At 49.3% G+C, this 22,167-nt stretch overlaps 2 protein-coding genes and 1 long non-coding RNA gene across 5 annotated transcripts; 1 reads left to right on the top strand and 2 right to left on the bottom strand.

The window, feature by feature from the left end:
- The first annotated feature begins 485 nt into the window (after nucleotides 1-485).
- Nucleotides 486-7,736, top strand: LOC142034909 (uncharacterized). 2 transcript variants are annotated; one of them, XM_075036737.1, is made up of 5 exons: nucleotides 486-1,461; nucleotides 2,023-2,262; nucleotides 3,174-3,330; nucleotides 4,471-4,600; nucleotides 7,636-7,736. In XM_075036737.1, the coding sequence occupies exons 1-5, from the start codon at nucleotides 548-550 to the stop codon at nucleotides 7,734-7,736; spliced, it is 1,542 nt and encodes a 513-aa protein (XP_074892838.1). In that variant the 5' UTR covers nucleotides 486-547. The 2 variants fall into 2 exon arrangements, with proteins under 2 accessions (XP_074892838.1, XP_074892839.1); XM_075036738.1 differs by lacking the exon at nucleotides 7,636-7,736 and adding an exon at nucleotides 5,298-5,358.
- Nucleotides 7,737-7,998: 262 nt separating this feature from the next.
- LOC142034910 (ankyrin repeat and protein kinase domain-containing protein 1-like) lies at nucleotides 7,999-14,642 on the bottom strand. Its single transcript, XM_075036739.1, has 4 exons — nucleotides 14,336-14,642; nucleotides 9,926-10,220; nucleotides 9,364-9,515; nucleotides 7,999-8,244 (listed from the first exon to the last, which is right to left on the bottom strand). The coding sequence occupies exons 1-4, from the start codon at nucleotides 14,521-14,523 to the stop codon at nucleotides 8,217-8,219; spliced, it is 663 nt and encodes a 220-aa protein (XP_074892840.1). The 5' UTR covers nucleotides 14,524-14,642; the 3' UTR covers nucleotides 7,999-8,216.
- Nucleotides 14,643-17,495: 2,853 nt separating this feature from the next.
- On the bottom strand, nucleotides 17,496-21,265 carry LOC142034911 (uncharacterized). Of its 2 annotated transcripts, XR_012651769.1 has the most exons (4): nucleotides 18,626-21,265; nucleotides 18,334-18,460; nucleotides 17,927-18,130; nucleotides 17,496-17,677 (listed from the first exon to the last, which is right to left on the bottom strand). It is a non-coding gene; the product is annotated as an uncharacterized LOC142034911 (long non-coding RNA). The 2 variants fall into 2 exon arrangements; XR_012651768.1 differs by having other exon boundaries at nucleotides 17,497-18,130; nucleotides 18,626-21,256.
- Between the last annotated feature and the right edge of the window lie 902 nt (nucleotides 21,266-22,167).

Here is a 22,167-nt window from a genome sequence, read left to right on the forward strand (position 1 = left end):
TCTCCTAAATACTGAGTCGCTTCAAAGGCTGCCATCACGAGTTCAGATTGTACCCAGCATGTCATCAGCTTTATCAGTGCTTCCAGCTGGAAATGATCACAAAGATTCAGAAGTGGGCAGCGTGGCCTGTTCAGAGGGAGTTACTGTGAGTGCTAAAGCAGCACAAACCCACACCACTTCTCTGAAATCTGATCTTACTAAATATTTGGAATTTACTCCCATTGTGCCCAAGACCTTTAAAATAACAGAGACACCAACAATAGCACCAGTGCATACTCCATTTTCAACAAAGGTCCAAATAAAAACAACAGTTTCTGGGAAACTTCTGGCTACAATTACCCATCCAAGGTTGTATACCAACTCTCCTGCAAGCCCACCTTTGCCTGTGTCTACACATGTTCCCCTGCTATCAGCCATGAAACATGACCACATCCATCGAGGCCCTACTAAACTGTTCTCACAGGCCAACATGGGAGAAAATACAAAGCCAACTGAAATCAGCACAAGTACAAGAAAAATAGAAACTGGTAAATTCCTGGGAACGAGCATGTCTCTGTCAGCCATGTTTAACACAAGAACACAGCAACCACCCCCACCAGTTCTCGGGAATAAGGTGATTTTAACTCTGGTACAACCATCTGTGTCTGCAGGATCTATTATTGTTCTTGAAAGACAGCCTAAATTGACACAGACCAAATCACAGTCTCCACTAGCAATGACTTCTCTCTCTGCAGCTAAGAATGATTATATCTCTACTCCACTTACAAAAAAAAAAGTGTTTTACCTGCCAACACCAACTATCCGATCTGATCCAAACATGGTGCTGCCTACAATTGCCAGAGTGAACAAATCAACTGTGGTCTCTACGTCAATGGGGAAGAGTGAGGACATGTTAGTGAAAGGAGATGCAGCCACCACTAGCCAGCTGCCCAATCAGGCACACATGTCTTCATTACATCAAGCAAGACGCCCTTTGGAGAAGGTATCACTGGAAGATAACATTGAACATGAGACTGGTCATTCCAGCCCTGACACTGTTATGTATGCCACCGGGCCATCTACAACAAAAGCATTTTCTGTCTCTGCTAATAGGTTTGTAAATAAGATTACTAATCATTCAGCTGTCTTCAACAAAGTAGCTGTCAATGACACTGAGATGCTTCTAGCAAGAGATCTAATCCAGTTCCTTCCAACCCCAGAACGCCCCTCACATTCTTCTGGGAGTCTGGTAGCGCTTACGCCACAGGGGAATTCCTTGCTGGGTGTTGCAAACACTGGACAATCTGAGAGGCTGTTCTTGAACACAGAGGCAGAGGAAATGGTTAGAACAAATGAAGTAACAGAAGAAGCAAATGAAGGCTTAGTAACTGTTCTAACACTGCTGGATTCAGAGCCCAGTGCACTGCTGAGTGAATCACATCAGAGGAAGGTTTTGCAATCAGATGCCACCATTCTGAATGGGTAATTATCTCATTGTAGTTGCTGTTGCATATTTCTGCTGCGTGATTTAAGGAGGGGGGGGGGCTAATATCCAAACTGCTCCATGGGCTCAGTAACATGGGTATGCTGTATTGTGGTTTTTAAAACACTTAAAACCACTTTGTTCAACAATGACATCACATTAAAAAAGGAGGGTCTTTTCACATTTCTGATGTTAATACTGTCCTTCAGACCTAGTTTTCTTTTTCACAATAGCCTTCGACTGTCTGCCTCTCCTACCAAAAACAATCTACATGCAGTTTTACAAGTGGGAACATGTGATATTGCTCAAGTGATCAAATGCACTAGCAAAGAAGGTGGAAACACTTCCAAGTTCCCCTCGGTTCAAATGATTTGACTGTGCAGAAAGGGAGGAGGTGGTTCTGATCGTGGCAGCTCTGCCATGCTAGAGTCTACATGTTGTTCATTGGTTCCAACCTCCTGTTTGGTTTCACTGAGGAAACTCACCCTAATGCTCTTGTATTCCTAACAGGCTGTGGAGCCTAGCTGGGCCTCAGCTTTTTTTCCTTCTTTCCCTAAAAGCCTTGCAGTTGTGAGTGATGATGTCTGCGGCTCTGGTAACTACACCGTGCAGATGAGCTTGCGTCCCGTTGCAGAAGCAGGCCCTGAGGTTGAAGGGTCAGCTCCTTCCGAAGAGACTTTCCTGGCTTTAATTGCTGTGCAGACTAACAGCAGCCAGCCCGTGCTCCAGATCCGGTCGTGCTGCGTGACGCCTGCTGCCAGCCCAGGGGGACCAGGTGCCATGTGCTGCCTGTTCCACAGGTCAGACACGGAGCTGCAGGGGTGGGCATAGCTTCACGCTGCTCTTCGGGCCTGGGCTGGGAATGGGCTGATCCTTAGAGGACCCTCTCTTGTAGCCTGTGGCTGCAGTCTGATCTCTCTGAAGTTCAGAATAAGCTCAAAGCAGTGGGAATGAGTCTGAGATTGCTCTGCTTCCTTAGCTGTCTTGTAAGTAATACCAAGGGCTTGATAAGACAAAGAATTCTCAGGGGGGGAAAAAAAAATCTCCCTTCACCCTTTGATTTATGTAAGTAAGCAAGCTATCCCACTTCTCCTTGTTGTACTATCACAGATGTCAAGCTTACAGCATCCTCCTGCACTTCCTGCTACGGGACAGCACAGCCTAGGAGCAGAGCAGCCCAAGGATGGGAGCCAGGCATCTCCACAGGCCTCCTTTTCCCCACCATCAGCATTTCATGGCTCTTCTTGACTAACCTGTCTGGGTTGAGCCCAGGGAAATTGGAGGTTTCATTAGTTGGTGTTTGTAAAACCACTGGGGCATGAAATGTGCGTTAGCAGCACTACGCATTGTCGTCATCAGTAAAAGAGCTTTCTGATTTGCCCTTATTGGCTATAGCGGGAGATCACCTCTGCAGTGCTTCTGAATTTTTCTAGGTCAGGGAATGATTATTGCACTACAGCAGCCGTTTTAATGGTTGTAGCAAAATCAACCTCCAAGAAACAATTCTGCTGCTCTAGGACTGTGGCCTCCACAGCAGGGCAGGTACAGCCTGAGATGCTGACATTTTGTGGATTTTTGTTTAACTCTGACTCTGTAGATGCAGGTACCTGGCTTAGAACTTGTGCAGACCTGTGTCAGCAGATCCCCCTCTTCCCTGCCTTTAGTCAGGGAGAGCTGGAATTTGAAACTGTTTGCTATTTGTCCTTGCCAGGTTGCCATTTGAATGCAGACACATCCAGTTACTACACAGCAGTAAGTCCAGAGCTGCTAGCTTCACCATCCAGCCGTTCCAGATGCTGAATCACTCAGTGGCCTATTTGCACTGTCAGCTTAATGTCTGTCTGCATGGCAAAACAGGATGCGAACAGGTACATCAGACAGGTCTGTTCTCACTGGTCTAAGGCATTTTTTGAAAGATCTGGTGCTTCCAGCAAGTACAGTCAATTGAGTAAAGAATCTTGGTGGTACGTTATAGAGCTCCACCTTCTTCCAGCTCATACAGTTCTTTCTTAATGTCCTTCATACTCTGTGTCTCCTAAAGCCCCAGCTGAATTTCTAGTCTCAATTAAGATGAGCTCACAGTGCTTTATTTTCACTTTACATGTAATCAGCATAAGCATCTTATCAACAAATAAGCAAGAAGCAACCTTATAGGAGAATTGCAAGGAAAAGGCTCAGCAGAGCAATATGGTTCCGCGTTGTAGAATTACGTGAAAGGGCTCAAATCTGTGTCTATATTGGATTGTCCTGGGTCTGGGATATGGAAGTTTTCAGGCTTCCACAAGCTTGGAGGGCTCAGGGATAAGGCTTCTGTGAAACACTTGGCAGTGTGTCATACTTAGCTATAGGCCATGCTGTGGATTTAAAAGGCACAGTACTACAGAAGTAGTGCAAATAAGTGTTTGAGAGGGATGTAGAAGATCCATGAGATTCATGAAAGTTTGAGTGGTTGAGCTGCATGGTGCAGCTAGAAAAGCTCCGAAAATTCAGCCAGTCAGGCTGAGTCTGCTTTTAAGAAGCTTTAGCAGAAATTAGAAAATCAGTTGCATGGGCATGTGAAGGATGAATGTCTGCATCTTGCGTATGGCCCTGCTTGCTCTAACAGCACTTCCTGTTAGACGCTGCAGACACAACCATTGGGCCTAAAAAGAGAGCTGGACTCTCTGGGAAAGAACTTGGCCACTCCCTGTAACAAAGGCACCACATCAGGGTCACCCCATATCTGGTCAATCCCTTTGTTAAAAGTCTGGAAGACGACTTAATGATATTAAATGGTAACAATAGTTGCTAATCCCTAGGAAACAGGAATTAGGCAATAGAGATTTACATACAGACTGGTTCAAGGATTAGGCAACTCACTTTTTGGAATGACAGCAGAGCTGGACAAAGACTGAATCTAAGGAGACCTGCTCCGATCAGCGCTGTGGTCGCTGTGGACTGTGCACAGTCACTAGTGCAGGAGATTCTGTTCTGTATGCTTTTAAATTATTTTCATACATCTTTCCCAGGACTGCTTTGAAAGTATGGAGCCACTTCTCCAGCCAAGTGACAGGAACAGCTATGAAACCCTGCACAACCTGATCTCATTTGGTCCAGTTTTGAGAATGAAGAACAGGTTTCTATATAAGCCTGTGGAAGGTGGGTCTCCTGTTTTTTCTTCTCTGTCTCTGTCTCTCTCTTGCAGAAGTTTCTGTTCAACTTTTCCCACTGTAAGAAAAACAGTACGCTTTTAAGAACTTTCTTGACAGCCATCTGGTATGACTAGATTATATCCCAACAACTCTTCACCTTTGTTTTGGCCTTCTTAAATCCCAAACCTGATGGTTAATCAGCATCAGATCTGATAGACTTTCAGACAGGGGACAAAGCCAAATGCATCCTCTGCAGGAACTGAAGCTTTAGAAGGAGGAGAGGGGATTAAAATAAGGCAGAATGTCCTCCAGCTGAAAAGAATTTTCGTGCATGTTGTAGTATTTTGGTGAAACATGTTGACTGAGGATGAGGAATGTCATTAAAATAATAGTGAGAGATATTCATGAACACTTTCCTTCAAGTGGCTGGGGTTTAGGTGAGATGAGATGGGAGGAGTCAATGTATAGGGACCTTCTTTTAATATTTTTTTCTGTTAACTTTGCAGCTTTTAGAATGAAAGAGCAATGCAGTCATATTTTATACTGAGCTTAGGGAAGAGTCCCCATATTTAGAGGTAGTTATTTGTTACAGCAAGGAAACACCATACACAGATAATTGGACAAAAATCTAACTTAGGAAAATTAGGTGCAGAATGAGGTTGGTCATGAATCAGGAGCGTTTTCTTTTTTCTTTCTCTTCATAGGTGAAATACAGCAGCTGGTTAATGTTAATTAGATGTTGTCCAGCTATTAGAAAAGAGCGATGCTGAACCTGGTACATCATGAGCATGAGAGACTTCTTAAATCCACTAGCACCATCCCTGAAAGTCACCTAACTTCTTGTGTCTTTACTTCTTTATGCAGAGAATATTTACTGCTGGGATCTTATGGCAAAGAAGGTAGTGTGTTTGAAAAGGCACTACCCGTTCAGACTACTCTATGGAAAGAAACTTAGCTGTACCTGCTTGGCATGCTATAAAGATGAATGGGAGTTTAACCTTCTTTCTTCTCCCTCCCTCTCTTAATGCTGCTCACTGCTTGATTACTTCTTTCTTTCTTTCCAGGTCCTGATTCTGCCATGCTGGTACCCATTCTGCTGGGATCCCTTACTGGCTTTGCTGTCTTGGGCAGTGCTTTTGTAAGCCTTTGGCTGCATCATAGGCAGAAAACCAAAAACATACGCTATCCACAACTTGGAGAAATCCATGGCCTGTGAACCATGAGCAGCTGACTGGTCCTGCACATCCCACAGCACTGCTAAAATGATCAGAAAACCAACTGATTTTGCTTTGCACACGGTATTGCTTTTGTAGAGCTGCTGCTGACCCAGAGAGCAAGACATCCAATCTCTGCTTTAAGCATGTCTCTCCTTCCTTTCTTTCCTTCTGCATGAGCAAGTCCACAAACTGCAGAGTAGAGGAAGAATTGTAGTAGTGGTCCAGCTATAAGGGAGAGCAGAGCTTAAAATGCAGTATGTGCAAGCACCAGCACACAGTCTGATCACAGAAATGGGAAAGCAGACAGTAAATCAGCATGCAGAAGAGCCATGTAAAATAAAGCGCTGTAGACTAGAGCCATGCCATCAAGGAGAATAGATTGTTAGGAAAAATGATGAAACCCAAGTTTGTTGATTGGGAATGTGGGCAGGACCCAAGAGCTCCAGAGATCCAGCCACTCAGCTGTCTAAGGAGCCGAGTCCCTTTATCCTTTTGCTTTACTCATGTTACTGTTTCTTCACTTTCAGTGGAAGCAAGTTTTCACTAACTGCCTGTTGGTAAAACCCACATAGTGGGAGAAAGTTAAGAATGCAAAAGCATTGTCTGTAAGGCTGAATTTGAGAGCACATAAAAAGAACTCACCACATTCAACTTCTAGGTCCAGTTTCTTTACAGTTGTTGCCAGAATGCAGGCAGGAAGGGGGCCACTGCCAGAGCACCTTGTGTCAAATGCAATGGAGAAGTAGCTTGCACTTCCACCTAGATCAGTCTTCCTCCAAGAATTTCTTCAGATCGGATATGCAGCTAAAAATTCCAGGTCAAGACTCAATGACAATTACCCTTCAGAAATACTAATTATTATTTGTATTGCAGTAGTACTGAGGAAACCAGCACCACATTGTATTTGACATTGACTACAGAGATAGTCCCTGTGCTAAGTCTTGAAAGACATGTATGCACAAGACCCAGAGGAGTGTCATTAAACCCTTTTTACAGCTGGGGAGTCAAGACATAAAGCAACTAAAAGCATGCATGCATTAATACCCTGATATAGCCAGGAAGGAGTTCAGCTCTCCTGTGCCTCGACCCTGCTCTTTAACCAAAGGACTGTTCTCTTTCCTGAAATAAGTTTGTAAATGGGTCTCTGAGACTCACATGGCAGGTTCTGTACAAAATACAGCAAAAGGAATAACAACATAAAAAGCCGTACTGCATTTTGCACTAAAATGCACCTGAAATGCAGTTACGTTTGAAGTATAGCAGCTTCTTAGAAAGACAAATACAAGAGCTTTGTGGTTCTGAAGAAGTCTGGCACATCGCCCAGGTACAGCCACGGGTAGAGTGGGGTGCCACATCCTGGACGCCACAGCTGACACGATGGAGGCCATGACTGGGGGGAGAGGGGGGGGTCAGCAGCTGCCTTACAGCAAGGTGTCAGCAATCGCCTTGGCAATGGGAGTTGGCAACTATTTTTGGGGACAGGTTGGGAACTGTCTTCAAGGGGACTGGCAACAGCCTTTTTGGGGACAGTAATCAAGCATCTCAGGGAAGGGCTGTTCAGCATTCATCCTGCAGTGGGGGGGAACACACAAGCATCTCAGGGTGAGGGGGTTCACAGTCATTGGGGTAGGGGTGGTCAGCAAGCACCCCAGAGGTTGGTCAGCAGCAACATTTTGCCCTCTTTTTTTTGGGTGAATAAACCAGATAAAGAGCTATGCTGACTGCTGTGATACGGCTTTCTACCACTTTGCAGATGTTTTGCTGTCACACTAAAACTTTTGACTGTCCTAGCAGAATTTTCCTTACTGTCTGGTTTTCCTTCCAGCTCTGCAGTGGATGGGGTGGGACATCTCATCAGGCAAGGAGAAAGCAGCACAACTGCTGGCACATGGTTGGCTGTGGTGGCAAGAGCCAGGTTTGTCTTGAGTGATGTTCACTCTTTCAACGCAGAGACTGTCCAGGGGTGTCAATGTACAGGCTACAGGTGACTGACATATGGCTTTTCAAGTGTTTTCTCTTTTTCCACCTTCCTATGTGCATGATGTCAGCTTTTGGGTTCCTGATGGGGAACAAATTGATGAAGTTGCTTTTCACACAGTTGCTAGGCAGGTGTCAGGTGAAATGGTCGTCTCCATCCAGTTAATCAATAGTTTCCAGCAGTCCGAGACCGGACGGAAGAGCCTCTGCTACCGCCTGACCTTCCAGTCCTGTGACAAGGCACTGAGCCGCCAGGAGGTGGCAGGGATGCAGCTGCTCTTTCGGAAGGAGATAAACCAACGCTTGCGGGTAGCTCTTCGGTAGAGCCTTCTCTGTTGTTTTCAGGGGCTTGAGCAGCGTCTGCGCTTGTTACCGATCCGGAAAATGTGGCCTACATCTTATTGGACCTGTGTGTTATTGCAGTGCATCTTACAAAGGCGGTGTGGACTTCAAGTACCTGCACACATTGTAAATGTGGAAATTCCTGTTAATGCAGACCAAGCACCTTCCTGTTCTGCGTGTGTGTAATTGAAGCTCATTTTAACCAGCAGAGCCTTTCTTTGCTAGGGTCCTGTGAAACTGGGCTTGATCTCCTTACTGATGCCAATTCACTTTTCCTACTCTTGCCTGTGTTTGCACAGTGCCTTGTGCTGGTGGCAACTGTATCGAGTACACTGGAAGGGGGAGGATCTTGCTATTTCCGAAGGGCTGCGTACGGTTTGAGCACTGAAAGCACTCTGCGCAGATGCTCGGTCCCTGTGGGAGAATGGTGTGTGCTGGGTTGCCCCACGCAGCCTGTCTCAGAAGGGAGGCCCGTGCCAGGGGTGCACCCGGTGCGGCCCCAGCCGCGTGCACCAGCAGGCTGTTTTCTGAGTAATACCAATGGTAATCACAAATGGTGATTCCATTACTAGATTCTAAAGGATACTAACTGGTCCTAAAGGGTAGCTGTACCGCCAGCAGTGCCTTAATAGCTACAGCAGATGTAACTGCTGACGGAGAACTCCAGTAAGAGAGTGAGTTACTGGGATCTGTAGGCTTACACTGGGGAAGGGTAGCAAGAAGCCTTTCTTTTAACAAACATTGAAGACTTACAAGACCTGAGGTCATTGCTGACACTTTAGCGACTCCCGGATTGTGCTAGGTAATTCATGGCTGCCGCAGACACGAAGAAGCCCTTCCAGGTAGTTCTGTTAGGCTCTTCTACCAGTAAGTAATTCTACTGCTGGAAAGTCTGCTCCCGAATTCTAACAGTGGAGACCCCTGGCTCTTTGGGAACGAAATAAAAACTTCCTCGTCATAAACGCAAGAGTCTTCATGGCGGAGCCGAAGGGGGGCCTGTCCAATACTGACTGATCCCATCAGTTGCTGACAGACTCTGTCGCGACCTGCCACTGGCGCTGCGTCCCAGCAGAGCCCAGTGGGCTCCGCCGCAGCGGTGGGAGCTCCACCGCGGCGTGGGAAGCAGGTCCGATGCCAGCGGGAGCCCCCAGAGTCAATGTGCCAGCCTCTCTCGTTCTGTGTAAGAGCTAGGTGGCAACCCTGTGTGACCTCTGAGCAGAAAGGCAGCCCTTACCTGTACACATCATATTTGATTCCTGGGGGCTTGCTGTTCTGGAGAAACATTTCTGGGGGGATGTAGCTCAAAGTGCCTCTCAAAGCAGAGCTTTCAATATATTGCATTCGGCTAGACTGCTCCATCCATTTCGACAGCCCGAAGTCCGAGATCTGCAAGCAGAAAAAATGAGAGCCTCCCCCATAATGCTCACAATCTCACCCCTCCTTATATTAGCTGGGAGATACCTCCATCCTTCATGATCAGGGATATGAGGAGGCGCCTAGCAGCTGAAACTTGATAAAATCCTGATAAAATTGCAGTCAGTGCTTTTCAGTGAGTCCAGCAGATCAGCATTTCCTCCTAAGTTGGAGCCTTCAGTTCCCAGTTCTGGCACAGATTGCCTGTATGATCTGGAGGTACTTTGTTTACCAGCTGCTTCTTATAAGCCCCACCAGTCAATCTTTCATTGAGTGTTCCTGAAGAACCTAACTTACTAGGATTCTGCACTCATTTGGCAAAAATAACCTTTCTCATATTTGAGAAATAACCTGTCCCTACAAACACAGCATTAAGGTCATACCTTGACATGCATATTCCCATCTAGGAGGATGTTCCCTGGTTTTAGATCTAAGTGCAGCAAAGGAGGTGTCATGCTATGCAGGAAATTCATAGCCAAGCTCATCTCATGGATAACCCGGAATTTGAGCTGCCATGACATTTTGTGAGTGGGAAGAATTTTCTCCAAGGACCCTCTCGCCATATATTCCATCACTATCCCCAAAGGGCTGTTGCAGACCCCATAGATAGTGACAATGTGCTGGAATTTTATTTTCTCCATCTTGGTTGCCTCTTCCATTAGACAGTTCATACTGGTCCTGGGGGGAAAAAAAACACAAAACAAACAAAACAAAAAATGTGGAACCAAGAAATGGTATCAGTCGATTCACGAGCTAAGTTATGGTATAGTAGGTTAGTGGTATCTAGCCTTTCCAAGCAGCCCTGCCTACCCCAAAAAGATTCATTCCAATTTGCCCCTTGAACTGGTGATAATGCAACCACATCATGCTCTTTGGCAGACTAAAATCTAACATACAAGGTGTTACGACTTTTCAAAATGAGCCGAGGATTGTTTGGGCAAATTCAACCACTAGGCTCCTAGAGAAAGAGATCAAAACTTCCATCTTAGTCCAGCTCTTAGAAGACCTTCAGTGATTACAGAAAGCCTTGTCCACGTGCTCCTTTTCACGCTGTGGTGAAATTCCCAAGGGATGCTCCTGAAAGCATGATGTCGGCAGCAGGCACAGCATGGTGTCGTGGTTTAACCCCAGCCAGCACCTAAGCACCACACAGCTGCTCACTCACTCCCCGCCACCCAGTGAGATGGGGGAGAAAATCAGGAAAAGAAGTAAAACTCGTGGGTTGAGATAAGGACAGTTTAATAGAATAGAAAAAAACTAATAATGATAATGATAACACTAATAAAGTGACAGCAGTAATGATAAAAGGATTGGAATATACAAATGATGCACAGTGCAATTGCTCACTACCCACCGATCGACGCCCCGTTAGTCCCCGAGCGGCGACCCCCCCGCCCCCACTCCCCCCAGTTTATATACTAGATGTGACATCACATGGTATGGAATACCCTGTTGGCCACTTTGGGTCAGCTGCCCCGGCAGCGTCCCATCCCAAGTTCTTGTGCCCCTCCAGCTTTCTCGCTGGCTGGGCATGAGAAGCTGAAAAATCCTTGACTTTAGACTAAACATTACTTAGCAACAACTGAAAACACCAGTGTTATCAACATTCTTCTCATACCTAGCTCAAAAGCATAGCACTGTACCAGCTACTAGGAAGACAATTAACTCTATCCCAGCTGAAACCAGGACACATGGTGAGCCATGCCTTTTTCATACACCACAAGTCCACAGGGTAGCCTCAGTGACAGCCTGCACACTGCTTGCTGGCAGACACACTAACGTGCTGAGCTTGAGTACATGGAGGCTTGGCATACCTATACCTATGCCTCTGCCTGCAGCTTTCTGTCCGTGAGCATGGTGAATCTGGTCCCAAAGGGAGTCTAGACACGTCTGTCCATTGTTGCCAGTTTTGGCAGACCTGTTTCACTAAATCTTTACATTTCCCAACCTGCTGAACGAGTTGGGATGCCCAGAGCATGCTGACAGCAGCCAAGCAGTAAAGTGCCAAAACTGCATTTAAAAAGAGCACCCTGGGAATGAATCTGAGCTTGCAACGTTATGCCAGGCCACTAATAGCTCTAAACATAGTTCAGCTAAGCAAATCCTTCTGCCAGACTTCCTCTAGCAGGCTCCCCACAGTAAAACGTACCTCTGCATTGAGGAGTCTCAGGTATTATCTGTCCTACTGCAGGAGAAAGGGTTAACACAGGAAGAAGTTGCAACCTGCAGCGTAGAGGGTTGCAGATAGATTGATTCTTCCCCCTCCCACGAAAATGATGCGTGTGGAGAAAGAAGTGACTTCCGTGATTTCTGGTTCCCTTCCTGGGACAGAATCTCTGGGCACAGCCCCTGCGGTGCCTGCCTCCCAGGCACCCCAGGGGCTGGTGGGAGCTGACCTGCACAGAAGGTTATGCTGGATCCTGTGGTGGATCAGGATTGTGGGAAGTAACAGAGGGAGTGAGATTAGCCCAGGGGGAGGCATTTGCACCATTAGCACAGATACATGAGAAGGTACAGCGAGAAGGTGGATGTTGGACAAGCAAAGGGAGCCCCAAGAAATGAGGCTTGTAAGGGAGAAAAGCAAGAGCCCCAAAGTGATTCCCATATAAGAATCTGAGTGTTTCAACCCTCTGCGAAATACTGTGGCTGCATCTGTGGCTGTATTTTCTTTTCTGTGGATTCCCTGTGATTTTTTTTCTCTCCTCAGCCTCAACAGACCTGCGAACTATGAGCCTCTGCAGCTGACAGAAGTTGAGGCGAGAGCCATCTTCCACCCACTCTCTTTCCTTCTCTCAGGTGATCCATAGATTCAGTGGCATTCACTGAGCACCTGCCCTCCTTGCTTTCATGTGCCCACAGGGATGTCTTCCATCATCCCACAAAATCCATCTCCTGTTTTCTCCTGACAAGCAAAACCATCCAAGGTTAATAAACTGGCTGTCAATTTGCCCCATCATTTTGAAGGAACAGTGCAAAGCAGTTGGTTACGCATCACGAATGCGAGCAGATGGAAGTCACCACACCATTGTCTCCATTCATAGCTACTGACGAGACACATTGTTTTTACAAGCCCAGAGACAGGAGTGCTAAGGACTTTTAAAAGCTCCTCTGAAACTTTTGCCTCCTTTGGCCCCCTTGCCAGACATCTGTGCTGCTGTGCTTTTTTCAAACCACTGAGTGGCCTGGAAACTTTCAGTTTTGCATTTGGGGCTTGTACTTAGTGCTGACAGATAAACCAGAACCATTTTATAATACACACGAAAAGGCTCATGACAGATTCATATGCAATGCACTCAAAGATGTTTTCTGTGGGTATGTGTGCATTAGACAAACTGCACACTGAAGGTCTGCCTCTCACAAATGTGGAAACATTCTAAAGCAAGTAGAAACAGCCATTGAACCATACGCCCCAGATGCACAACACTACAGGACCAGTGCTGGCCCTTCTTACAGCCCCCCCCCCAAAAAGGAAGGATTTTTGGCATGGCCATAGTGCAGGACAGCACGGTCTTGTCTTGTAATCCAGAACTCACAGGGGTCACTGAAAAGTATAATGTAAGTCAGAGCAGCCTCAAGGCTGTTTAGATATGTGTAAGGGGTAGGAAAGCCTTTTATAACACTATGTTGGAGTGCAAAGTTATTTTAATGACAAAACAGTGCAACTTCAGTCCCTAGGACACCAGTACAGTGACTATTAAAGGCACATGAATTGTTAGACATTTTTCCCAAACTCAGATTTTCAGATTTAGGTTTTCAAATCCTGGTGATTGCAGAAATGTTGTTTTTAAAAACAACAACAACAACAAAACCCATGAATGTTTCTGTTCACATTCAACCATTCTTCTGGAGTGTACACTAGGAGTTGATATAATCCATGAAAGCCATATGAATAAATTTACTAGAATTAATATATGCAGAAGTAAAACTGATTAACTTGACTCATTTTTTTTTCCCCCAAAAGAAAATGAAATGCAAGCGTAGTACCTGAAGAGCATAAGCAGTGCAAACGAAAGAGGACAGTCACTGCTCAAATTGAACCATCTCAGTTGTTGTCAGTAACATGACAAGAAGTCATACAAGCATGTGATTTTTAACTAGGCAGGATCCTTCCAACTTGAACAGAATAAAATTTGAGAATAAGTAACTTAATTGACTCAGTTTTTAGATCAGGATTGCCTATATTGTTTGTGGTATTGGCAGTAGTTGCAATTACCTGGCTTTGTTCTATCTCCAGACCCAAGGTAGTCAGCAGAGAAGTCTCTGCAGGTGAGAGACACAGCAAAAAGTAAACTGAAGTTGCAGATGCACCATCAAGAGAAAAGAACATGTCTGGAGGGTAAGTGAGGGAGCGGAGTGCTTTGTGAGGCCAGCAAAACCAGCTGGAAATTCTCTGTCCCTCAGCTTTAAATCTGGTGATTTTAGTGACTAATTTAGTTTAATAGATACCCATTAGTCCCAATGTCCAGTGAAAGCTGCAAGTAAGTAATCAGGCTGCTTTTATCCACGTGCCCATGTTTAGTTTAAGATGCCTACTTCAGCCTCCAGATTTCAACACTAACTGTTCTGAGTAAGTGTTCTTTTCCCACCTGCACATGCACATACGCACATAAGAAAGAAAGAGAGGCAAACGTCCGGATCAGTAGTGGTTCTTCCACTCCCTTTGGGAACCAAAAACTTGACTTCCCAGGGAGAAGAAGCCATGTGAACATTTCCTTCAGAGTTTTAGCACCAATTCACCATAGATGGCTCTAATTGACAGTTTGAACTGCTGAGCTAGAAGAGACCGCACTTACCTCTCCACGCTGGTGTCCTGCAGCAGATACGGGGAGCACTTCACTGCATAAACTGTTCTCCACCTCTTGTGCTTGACTTGGTACACATGCCCAAAGCCTCCACTGGCCACTTTAACCCAGTCTTCTTCAAAATCCTCCTTATTAAAGACAGTTAAGCTGCCCAGTTGCCGGTCTCTCTCCGAAGTCATGACAGAAAAGTCAGCCTGGCTGTCTGCCTCCTGCTCAGGCGGTATCAGAGAAGAATAAAGGAGCTCTTCCTACTTCTGACTCGCATAGGGAGGTAGGGAGTTACCTGAGATGAGCCATGCTAGTTACTGCCAAGAGGTGGATCCTAAGTGTCACTCTCATTTGGTATGCAGAGGAGCTGCATCACTTAATTCCAGGCACTCATGCCAGGCTACTGTGCAGAGCCTGGCCAGGCTGGATATACGTCTACATTTCCATAAGGCTGCCCTCCTCTCTAGTATCGAGCGCTGGGTGGGCAAATGCTGAAAGAATACAAGATGAAAAATGGCACAATGCAACAATCCTTTAGCAATTGCACTGTGCTGAAGGTGGGATTCCTCGCCTGAGGCATCAGTATACGCTGGGTGAAAGTGAGGCAGATGGATACTGAAAGGGAAGGAAGGCTTTACACAGAGAGAAATCCACAAGGCTCCTGTGCAGCATTGCACACGTGAGCTGGATGAAGAAGTGGAAAACTCTCCGGAAAGATAAAGAACAGAGGAGACCCCAGAACTAGCATGTGCCAAACATGAGTGCATGAAACTGAGAAAATACTTAAACAGAAATACAACAGACATGGTGAGCCAGCGTGGTTACCTCAGGGATAAAGTATGCTGTCGAATGCCTGCAAGGGGCATTTGAAGAAACAGGAGAATACTGAAGAGCTGGTCTGAGCAGTTTAACTATTACTGTGTGAGCACTAGTAACAGCACGCATGCTTTTAGTTGCTTTATGCCTTGACTCCCCAGCTGTAAAAAGGGTTTAATGACACTCGTCTGGGTCTTGTGCATACATTTTGTGCATACATCTTGTGCATACTTTCAAGACTTAGCACAGGGACTATCTCTGTAGGTAAGTCAATGCCAAATACAACGTGGTGCTGGTTTCCTCAGTGTTACTGCAACACAAATAATAATTAGTATTTCTGAAGGGTAATTGTCATTGAGTCTTGACTTGAAGTTTTTAGCTGCATATCAGATCCAGGTGGAAGCGCAAGCTACTTCTCCACTGCATTTGACATGAAGTCCTCTGGCAATGGCCCATCACTCACAACTGCAAGGCTTTAAGGAAAGAAGGAAAAGAAAAAGGAAAAAAACCAGCCAGGCTCTGCAGCTTTTTAGGGGAAAAAAAAGGCATTAGAGTCTGACACGTGATTGTTGCTGATTCCCTGCTCCTCCCTAAGAGTTGCCCACCAATTGTGATGCTTTCGGCCCAGATACTGCCCCTGGCTACCTCCACTCCCGCTTGCTAGCGCTCACCTCCCAACACAACTTCAGAACCGAGAACAAGCATGATGGGGCTCCATTCCCTCGTGTTCAGGCACAGGCAGGACAAGCTGTTACTGAAATACTCAAGTTTTATTCTAGAAAGTTCAGGAGAAGGTGAGGGAGTGGAGGAAAACACTCCATGGTTGCAGAGTGGCAGCTGCTGCTGCTTCACTTCCTCCACAGAGCTCACAGGTGTGCTGCATTTCTTGGCAATTGCCTCAGGCACTTTCCAGGGTCTGTCTCAACTTTAATGGCATTAAAATAAAAGGCTAGGAAGTGAGGCAGTGCGTATGGAAGTGTTAAAAGATGGAATTTTGGTCCGTGGATGAACACTGAGTAAGAAGTATATAACTAAGAAATGCACTCAGCACAGGGAACAGATAGTTTATTGTCTATTGTTTGAAATGCTGACCATGGGGATAAGGAGGCTGAGCAATGTTAGGGGAGGTAGTATGTGCAATAATGGAGGAATACGAGGCACCACACCTTGCAGAAGTCCTGCTTTGGATAGAGCATAGTGGATGTGTCTGATGGACTATGGTAATATGCCGCATGCGCAGAGCCCATGAACCAGTAGAAGGGATGGCTATGGCACGTGCAGCATGCCCGGCCAGTGGGCGCATGTGCCATAGGCTCCCTATGTTGCAATCGAGGTGTGTTTTGGCACTCATTGGCCACGAGAGTCGACGCCTGTTCCTCCGCAAATGTATAAAATACCGGGGTTTTCCGAAGAGCAGTAGGCAGGTGGACGGCAAGGTCACCGTTGCCTCTGTGGGGACACCCTCGTAAAAGCTGGCGCCTACCAACTGCTGGGCTGAGCTTGCGGCGCAAGACGGCACAAGAATGTACAGATGGTTCATCTTCTTCACAGTCCTTGGGTCAGTAGGTTAATAGGTGGGTTTTTTTGCTTTGTAAGATACCCTTAGCGTAACGCATGTGTGTAGTTAATAAAATGCTTGCTTTTTCCCTTATAGTCAGTGTGTGTGTTTACCTTCTTGGGAATCCTCGAAACCACCCTAAAACAGGCAGTCATGCCCATCATTTACACCTTTGTTGACAACAGCAACTTGCATTTCTTGAAATGAACCTTTCCTGGTTTTGCCCCAAACTGGGGAGCAATTTTACTCCAGTCCACTCCAAAGAACACCTTAACTGTGGAAGTGGTGCTCCAACTCACTGATTTGCAATTGTGACACTTTCTTTTGAATTTCCTAAGGCACAAGCTAGCGGTGCTTCTCTGAAGTGAATGAGAACACTGCAGTTATCGATGGCCCTCCTCAGCCTCGAGATGCAGAAGGATGGGGGCTGAGATGGTCAGGGAGGGCTGCGGCCTTGCCTGCTCTCAAAAACTCAGCCCCAATTTGCCCTGCATACCGGTCCCATTGCACAACACATGCAACTGCAACTCTGCCCTTAACAGCTCATACGTCCATCCCCTTCCCCTGAACTAAGTGCCCTGCCAGCTACAGCTCAGTCCAAAGGTGAACCAGCACAAATCACTCCTACAGCAACGCTGCCCCACCACCAAACTTGTCTCTGGAAACTGCCACCTGATGTCCCTGAGATTTCCCCTTGCAAACAGCCAGGACCAACACACACAGCAAAAATTCCAATGGTTGCTGAAGGTTAAAATTGCATGTGCTGTGCATTTTTACTGGCCTCAGTGAAAGCAGAGTTGGGCAAGAAAGTAGCTCAATGGGGAACAGCCAGTTGGAGAAAGCATTTTATTGGGTACCCCCAGCACTGAATAGCTGGGCAAAGGGCAGGGACAGAAGCTGTTTTGGGACAGAGAGGAGGAACGTGTTCCTCCAGAGGCTGAGGTCCAGCAGCTTCCTCCCCCGTGCAGGTGCTGAAAGAGAAGCATTCATCAGAAGGGGAAACCACCTCAAAATCCCTGCTCTTGAGTACTTGTCCCCTGGCACGCACACAGCCTCAAAGGACACTTTGGGTGGCTGCAGAGCCCTTCCACTCCCCACAGCTGGTGCAGCACCAGCAAGATACAAAAAGTAGTTCTGAGACTTCTTTGGGAAGTCGTGTCATCTTAACGCAGAAGTGGAGCAGCTTCTAAAAATCTTGAGAACTGCAGAGAGCCAAGTACCTGCTCCAGAAGCACAGACAACCTCCCCAAGGGCCAGGGATGCTTTAGGCTTCGCAGCCCCAAAGACAGGGAGATCGCCTTCCCAGGAGTGCCCTTCTCTTGCCCCTTCGTCAGCCCAATGCCGCTCCTCCTCTCTCACTCACTCTTGCCTCACAGTTCCTGCCACGTGATGGATGCCTCTTCTTTCTTCCCCACCAGTGGCTGCTGCAAAGGCAGGAGGACGTGGTCAGGACAAAGAAGTACCTGCTCCTCCACATGGAGGACAGAGAGGAGATGCCGGGCCTGCCCCTGGAGGGAGCTCTGCACAGCATCACCCGACCCCAGGCCGTCCTCCCACATCTAGCCCTACACCCTAACACCCCTCCCACCCCACCCCAGAAAAAACCTTGCAGATCGGCTATTCTCACCAAATTGATGCTCTGGTGCTACCCCGGCCACGATCACTGCCGCCTGCGGAGTTCACACCGATGCTGCTCCTCCTCTTGCTCACTCTTGCCTCGCTGTTCCACAAAACACCTCTTCTTTCTCTGCCAGCTGCTGCCAAGGAAGGAGGACATGGTTAGGCCTGAAAAGCACCAACTCCTCCACCTGAAGGAAACAGGGATCCCTACATCCCGCGAGGGAGCTCCCCAAGGCACCACCCGGCCACCACCCACCCGCCCGCAGAGCCCCCACCTCCGCAAAACCCTCCTGCTTCACCTTGTCTCACCAAAGCGATGCACAGCAGAGTTCACACCGGTGCTGGAGCTGGGCTCGGAGGCAGGCACCCTGGGCAAATCCAGCTGGGCATGCAAAGCAGCGGCCAAAGAGGCTGCACCCCTGCTTACAGGGGGCTCGAGCCACTGCCTAGACTGCAAAGCACCCGGGACTCCAGGGCACTGGCCAGGCCCTCACTTACAGGGCAGCCCTGGTCCCAAAGGCCCACGGAGGCTCCTTCTCTTTGATTCAGGGGCACCCTGACTCGCACCCTGCTAACGGGGCGGTCACCCCACACAGGCTGCCAGCTGAGCACTATCAAGAGTGCTGGGCACTTTCTGCCCTGAAGGCAAGTGAATCGGCAGCAGTGGCTGGTGACTGTTGCAAGGGCTTGTCCTGGGAGGTTTTGGGGGCTTGGGCAGAAGAACTTCCAGAGGTGGGTTCCTCATCGCTTGGGACAAGCTGCTACTTGAATGCGGAGCAGCTGGTTGGAGGGTGACTGGTGTTTGGGGCCTGCAAGTGGTGCTTGCTACCCTAAATCTGCTGCCTTACCCTGCCGTGCCCTGGTCCCCTTGCTCTCTGCTCTCAGCCCCAGGAGCAGCTTGGGAGAACCATAGGGGAAGGCTGGGGGCAAGGGGCCTGTTCTGGGCATCGGGCACGTGCCTGCAAGCAGGGCCCAGGTCCTGCCCAGGCAGCCCTGGTACTGGGAAGCCCTTTTAGTGCCCTGAGGCTGGGGCCTCTGCTCTTTAAATGTCCAGGCTGCTGGGCACCACACAGTGAAAAAAGTGGGTCTAAGGCAGCTGAGCCTGGGGGGTAAGGGGTAGAAGGGAGGAAGGATGGCCAGGGACCGGGGAACACTGTAGGGAGGTCCCTCCGAGGGCCAGCGTCCCTCTCTCCTCCAGGCAGAGGAGCTGGTGCTTGACTGCGCCCTCCTTCCTTGGCAGCAGGTCCCGGAGAAGAAAGCAAGAAGAGGCATCCAACGTGCGTGGAACCACGAGGCAAGAGCAAGCGAGAGGAGGAGGGGCAGGCTGAACAAAGGGAGAGAGAAAGGCGCTCTGGGCAAAGGGACCTCCCTGTCACCGGGGCTGTGGTCACACAAGAGCATTTTGGTGCTTTTAGGATGGTTTTTATGGGTCTGGGGGAGGTACTTGGCTCAGTGCTATTCCCTAGATTTTTAGAGGCCATTCCAATTCTGTGGTAAGAAGACACAACTTAAAAATCTTTGCCTCTGAAAGGCTGGGGCCAGGGACACCCACCTGATTACAGGGGGTCCCTCCAAGCACCTCCCACCGAGCGCAGGCAGCACGCACAACCCTACTTACAGGGCAGTCCCCCGTGGCTCGGCACACACTCCCAACAAGCCCCACGGAGCCCGAGGCTCCGACTTGCGCCCCAGTTACGGGCTGGCCGTCTTGGCTGCAGCACAACACCATGTCTTCAGGAGCCCAGGGAGCGACCTCGACCCCAACTGCGGGGAGGTCGCCCCAGCCAAAAGCAGCGCCAAAGGCGGGACTGCGCCCTCCGGCACAGCGCATCCTCAACCTGCACCCTCTAAAGGGCGAGGGAGGGCTCGCTCCTGGTACCTGGCTAGGGCAGCCTCCCCAGCCCTGCTTACAGGGAGGGCAGGCTGCTCCTGGGGACAGAGGGCTCCACGGCTCGTCACACACGCCCCGAGTACAGGGCTGTCACACTGGCAGGTCACCAGCAGGACAGGTAGCCAGGCAGGCAGAGACCCAGGCCCGGACTACAGGCAGGTCGCGCTGCCCGCGCTACGACAAGGCGGCTTCGCTCTGTCCTTAGAAAGAAGGGGCAAGCCCGGACTCTCCCTCCACTCGCGGGCTCAGAGGGGACCCCCCCACTGCTGCACAGAGCCCTTCTTTCCCTCCTGGGAAGCTTAAGCTAAGCTAAGCTAAACTAAACTAAGCTAACCTAAGCTAAGCTGCAGCGATTTTAACGGGGGCCTAAAGGACAAGCTCACTCGCTCACTCACACCGACAAAGACAAGGACACACAAAGAGAACTTCCCAGAAGAAAAAGCAAGCTCTGTGCAGTCAAGCTCTGGGGAGCCATCCCTACCCCCGAGCAGGAGAGGAGAGCCTCAGACCTGCCCCCTGGGCTGCATGGAGGCCAGAGGAGCCTCAACATGCCAAGGGGCTTCACGGGTGGCCAAAGGGCAAATGCCATGACACGCCCCAACTCCAGGGGGGTCACGCTGGCCAGGCTGCCAGCAGGCAGAAAGCCACTGGGGCCAGAGGAGGGGGGCGCGCGGAAAAAGCCCTCCCCTGCTTACAGGGCGGGCTTGGGGTCCAGAGAGCTCCATTTCCCCCTTGGGTGCGGAGACGGTGGCTCTCACCCTCCTTACAGGGTTGCCACTCTCTCCGGGCAGCCTAACCATGGGGCAACATGGCAAAAGGCCAACGACCTGAGCCCTGGTTACAGGGAGGTCGTCCAGTGCAAAGCCAGCCACGGCACCAAAGGCGCTGGCAATGTTTTTGTGTGACCACAGCCCCGGTGACAGGGAGGTCCCTTTGCCCAGAGCACCTTTCTCTTTCCCCCACTTCAGCCCACCCCTCCTCCTCTCGCTCGCTCTTGCCTCGCAGTTCCACACAATGCCTTGTTTTTCTTGTCCAGGAGCTGCTGCCAAGGAAGGAGGGCACAGGCAAGCGCCAGCTCCTCCACCTGGAAGACGCCTGCCCCCGGAGGGAGGTCCCCACAGCACCCCCCAACCCCCAGCCATCCTTCCCCCCTCCTACCCTCTACCCCCCCCCCCGGGCTCACCCACCCTTCTTACCGCCATGGTGCCCAGTGGCCCGGAGGGAGGCAAAAGAGCAGAGGCCCCAGCCCTGCTTCCAGGGCAACAGCCCAGCTCAAGGAAATAAAAAGGCTTCCCAGTGCCAGGACTGCCCAGGCAGGACCTGGGCCCCGCTTGCAGGCACATCCCCAATCCCCAGAGGGGGCCCCTTCCCCCCAGCCTCCCACCTTCCCCCGTGGTTCTCTTTCTCCCAAGCTGCTCCCAGGGCTCAGAGCAGAGAGAAAGAGAGCTAGGGCAGGGCATGCCCAGCCCCACTCATCTCAGCCCCACGCCTCTGAAAGGCCAGGGCCAGGGACACCTGCCTGCTTACAGGGGGTCCCTCCCAGCACCTCCTGTTGAGCGCAGGGGATGCGCACAGCCCTGCTTACAGGGCAGCCCCCCTCGGCTTGGCACGCTCAAAAGCCCCGTGGAGCCTGAGGCTCTGACCTGCGCGGGAGTTATAGGCTGGCCATCCTGGCTGCAGCACAACAACACGTCTTCAGGAGCTCTACTTCCCCCCCAGGTGCAGAGACGGTGGCTCTCACCCTTCTTACAGGGTTGCCACTCTCTCCGGGCAGCCTAACCATGGGGCAACATGGCAAAAGGCCAACAAAAGCAAAGACCCAAGCCCTGGTTACAGGGAGGTCATCCTCCAGCACAAAGCCAGCCAGGGCACCACAGGTGCTGGCAACGCCCTTGTGTGACCACGGCCCCGGTGACAGGGAGGTCCCTTTGCCCAGAGTGCCCTTCTCTT

This window comes from Buteo buteo, chromosome 9, assembly GCF_964188355.1.
Source record: "Buteo buteo chromosome 9, bButBut1.hap1.1, whole genome shotgun sequence".
NCBI classification, from domain to species: Eukaryota; Metazoa; Chordata; class Aves; order Accipitriformes; family Accipitridae; genus Buteo; species Buteo buteo.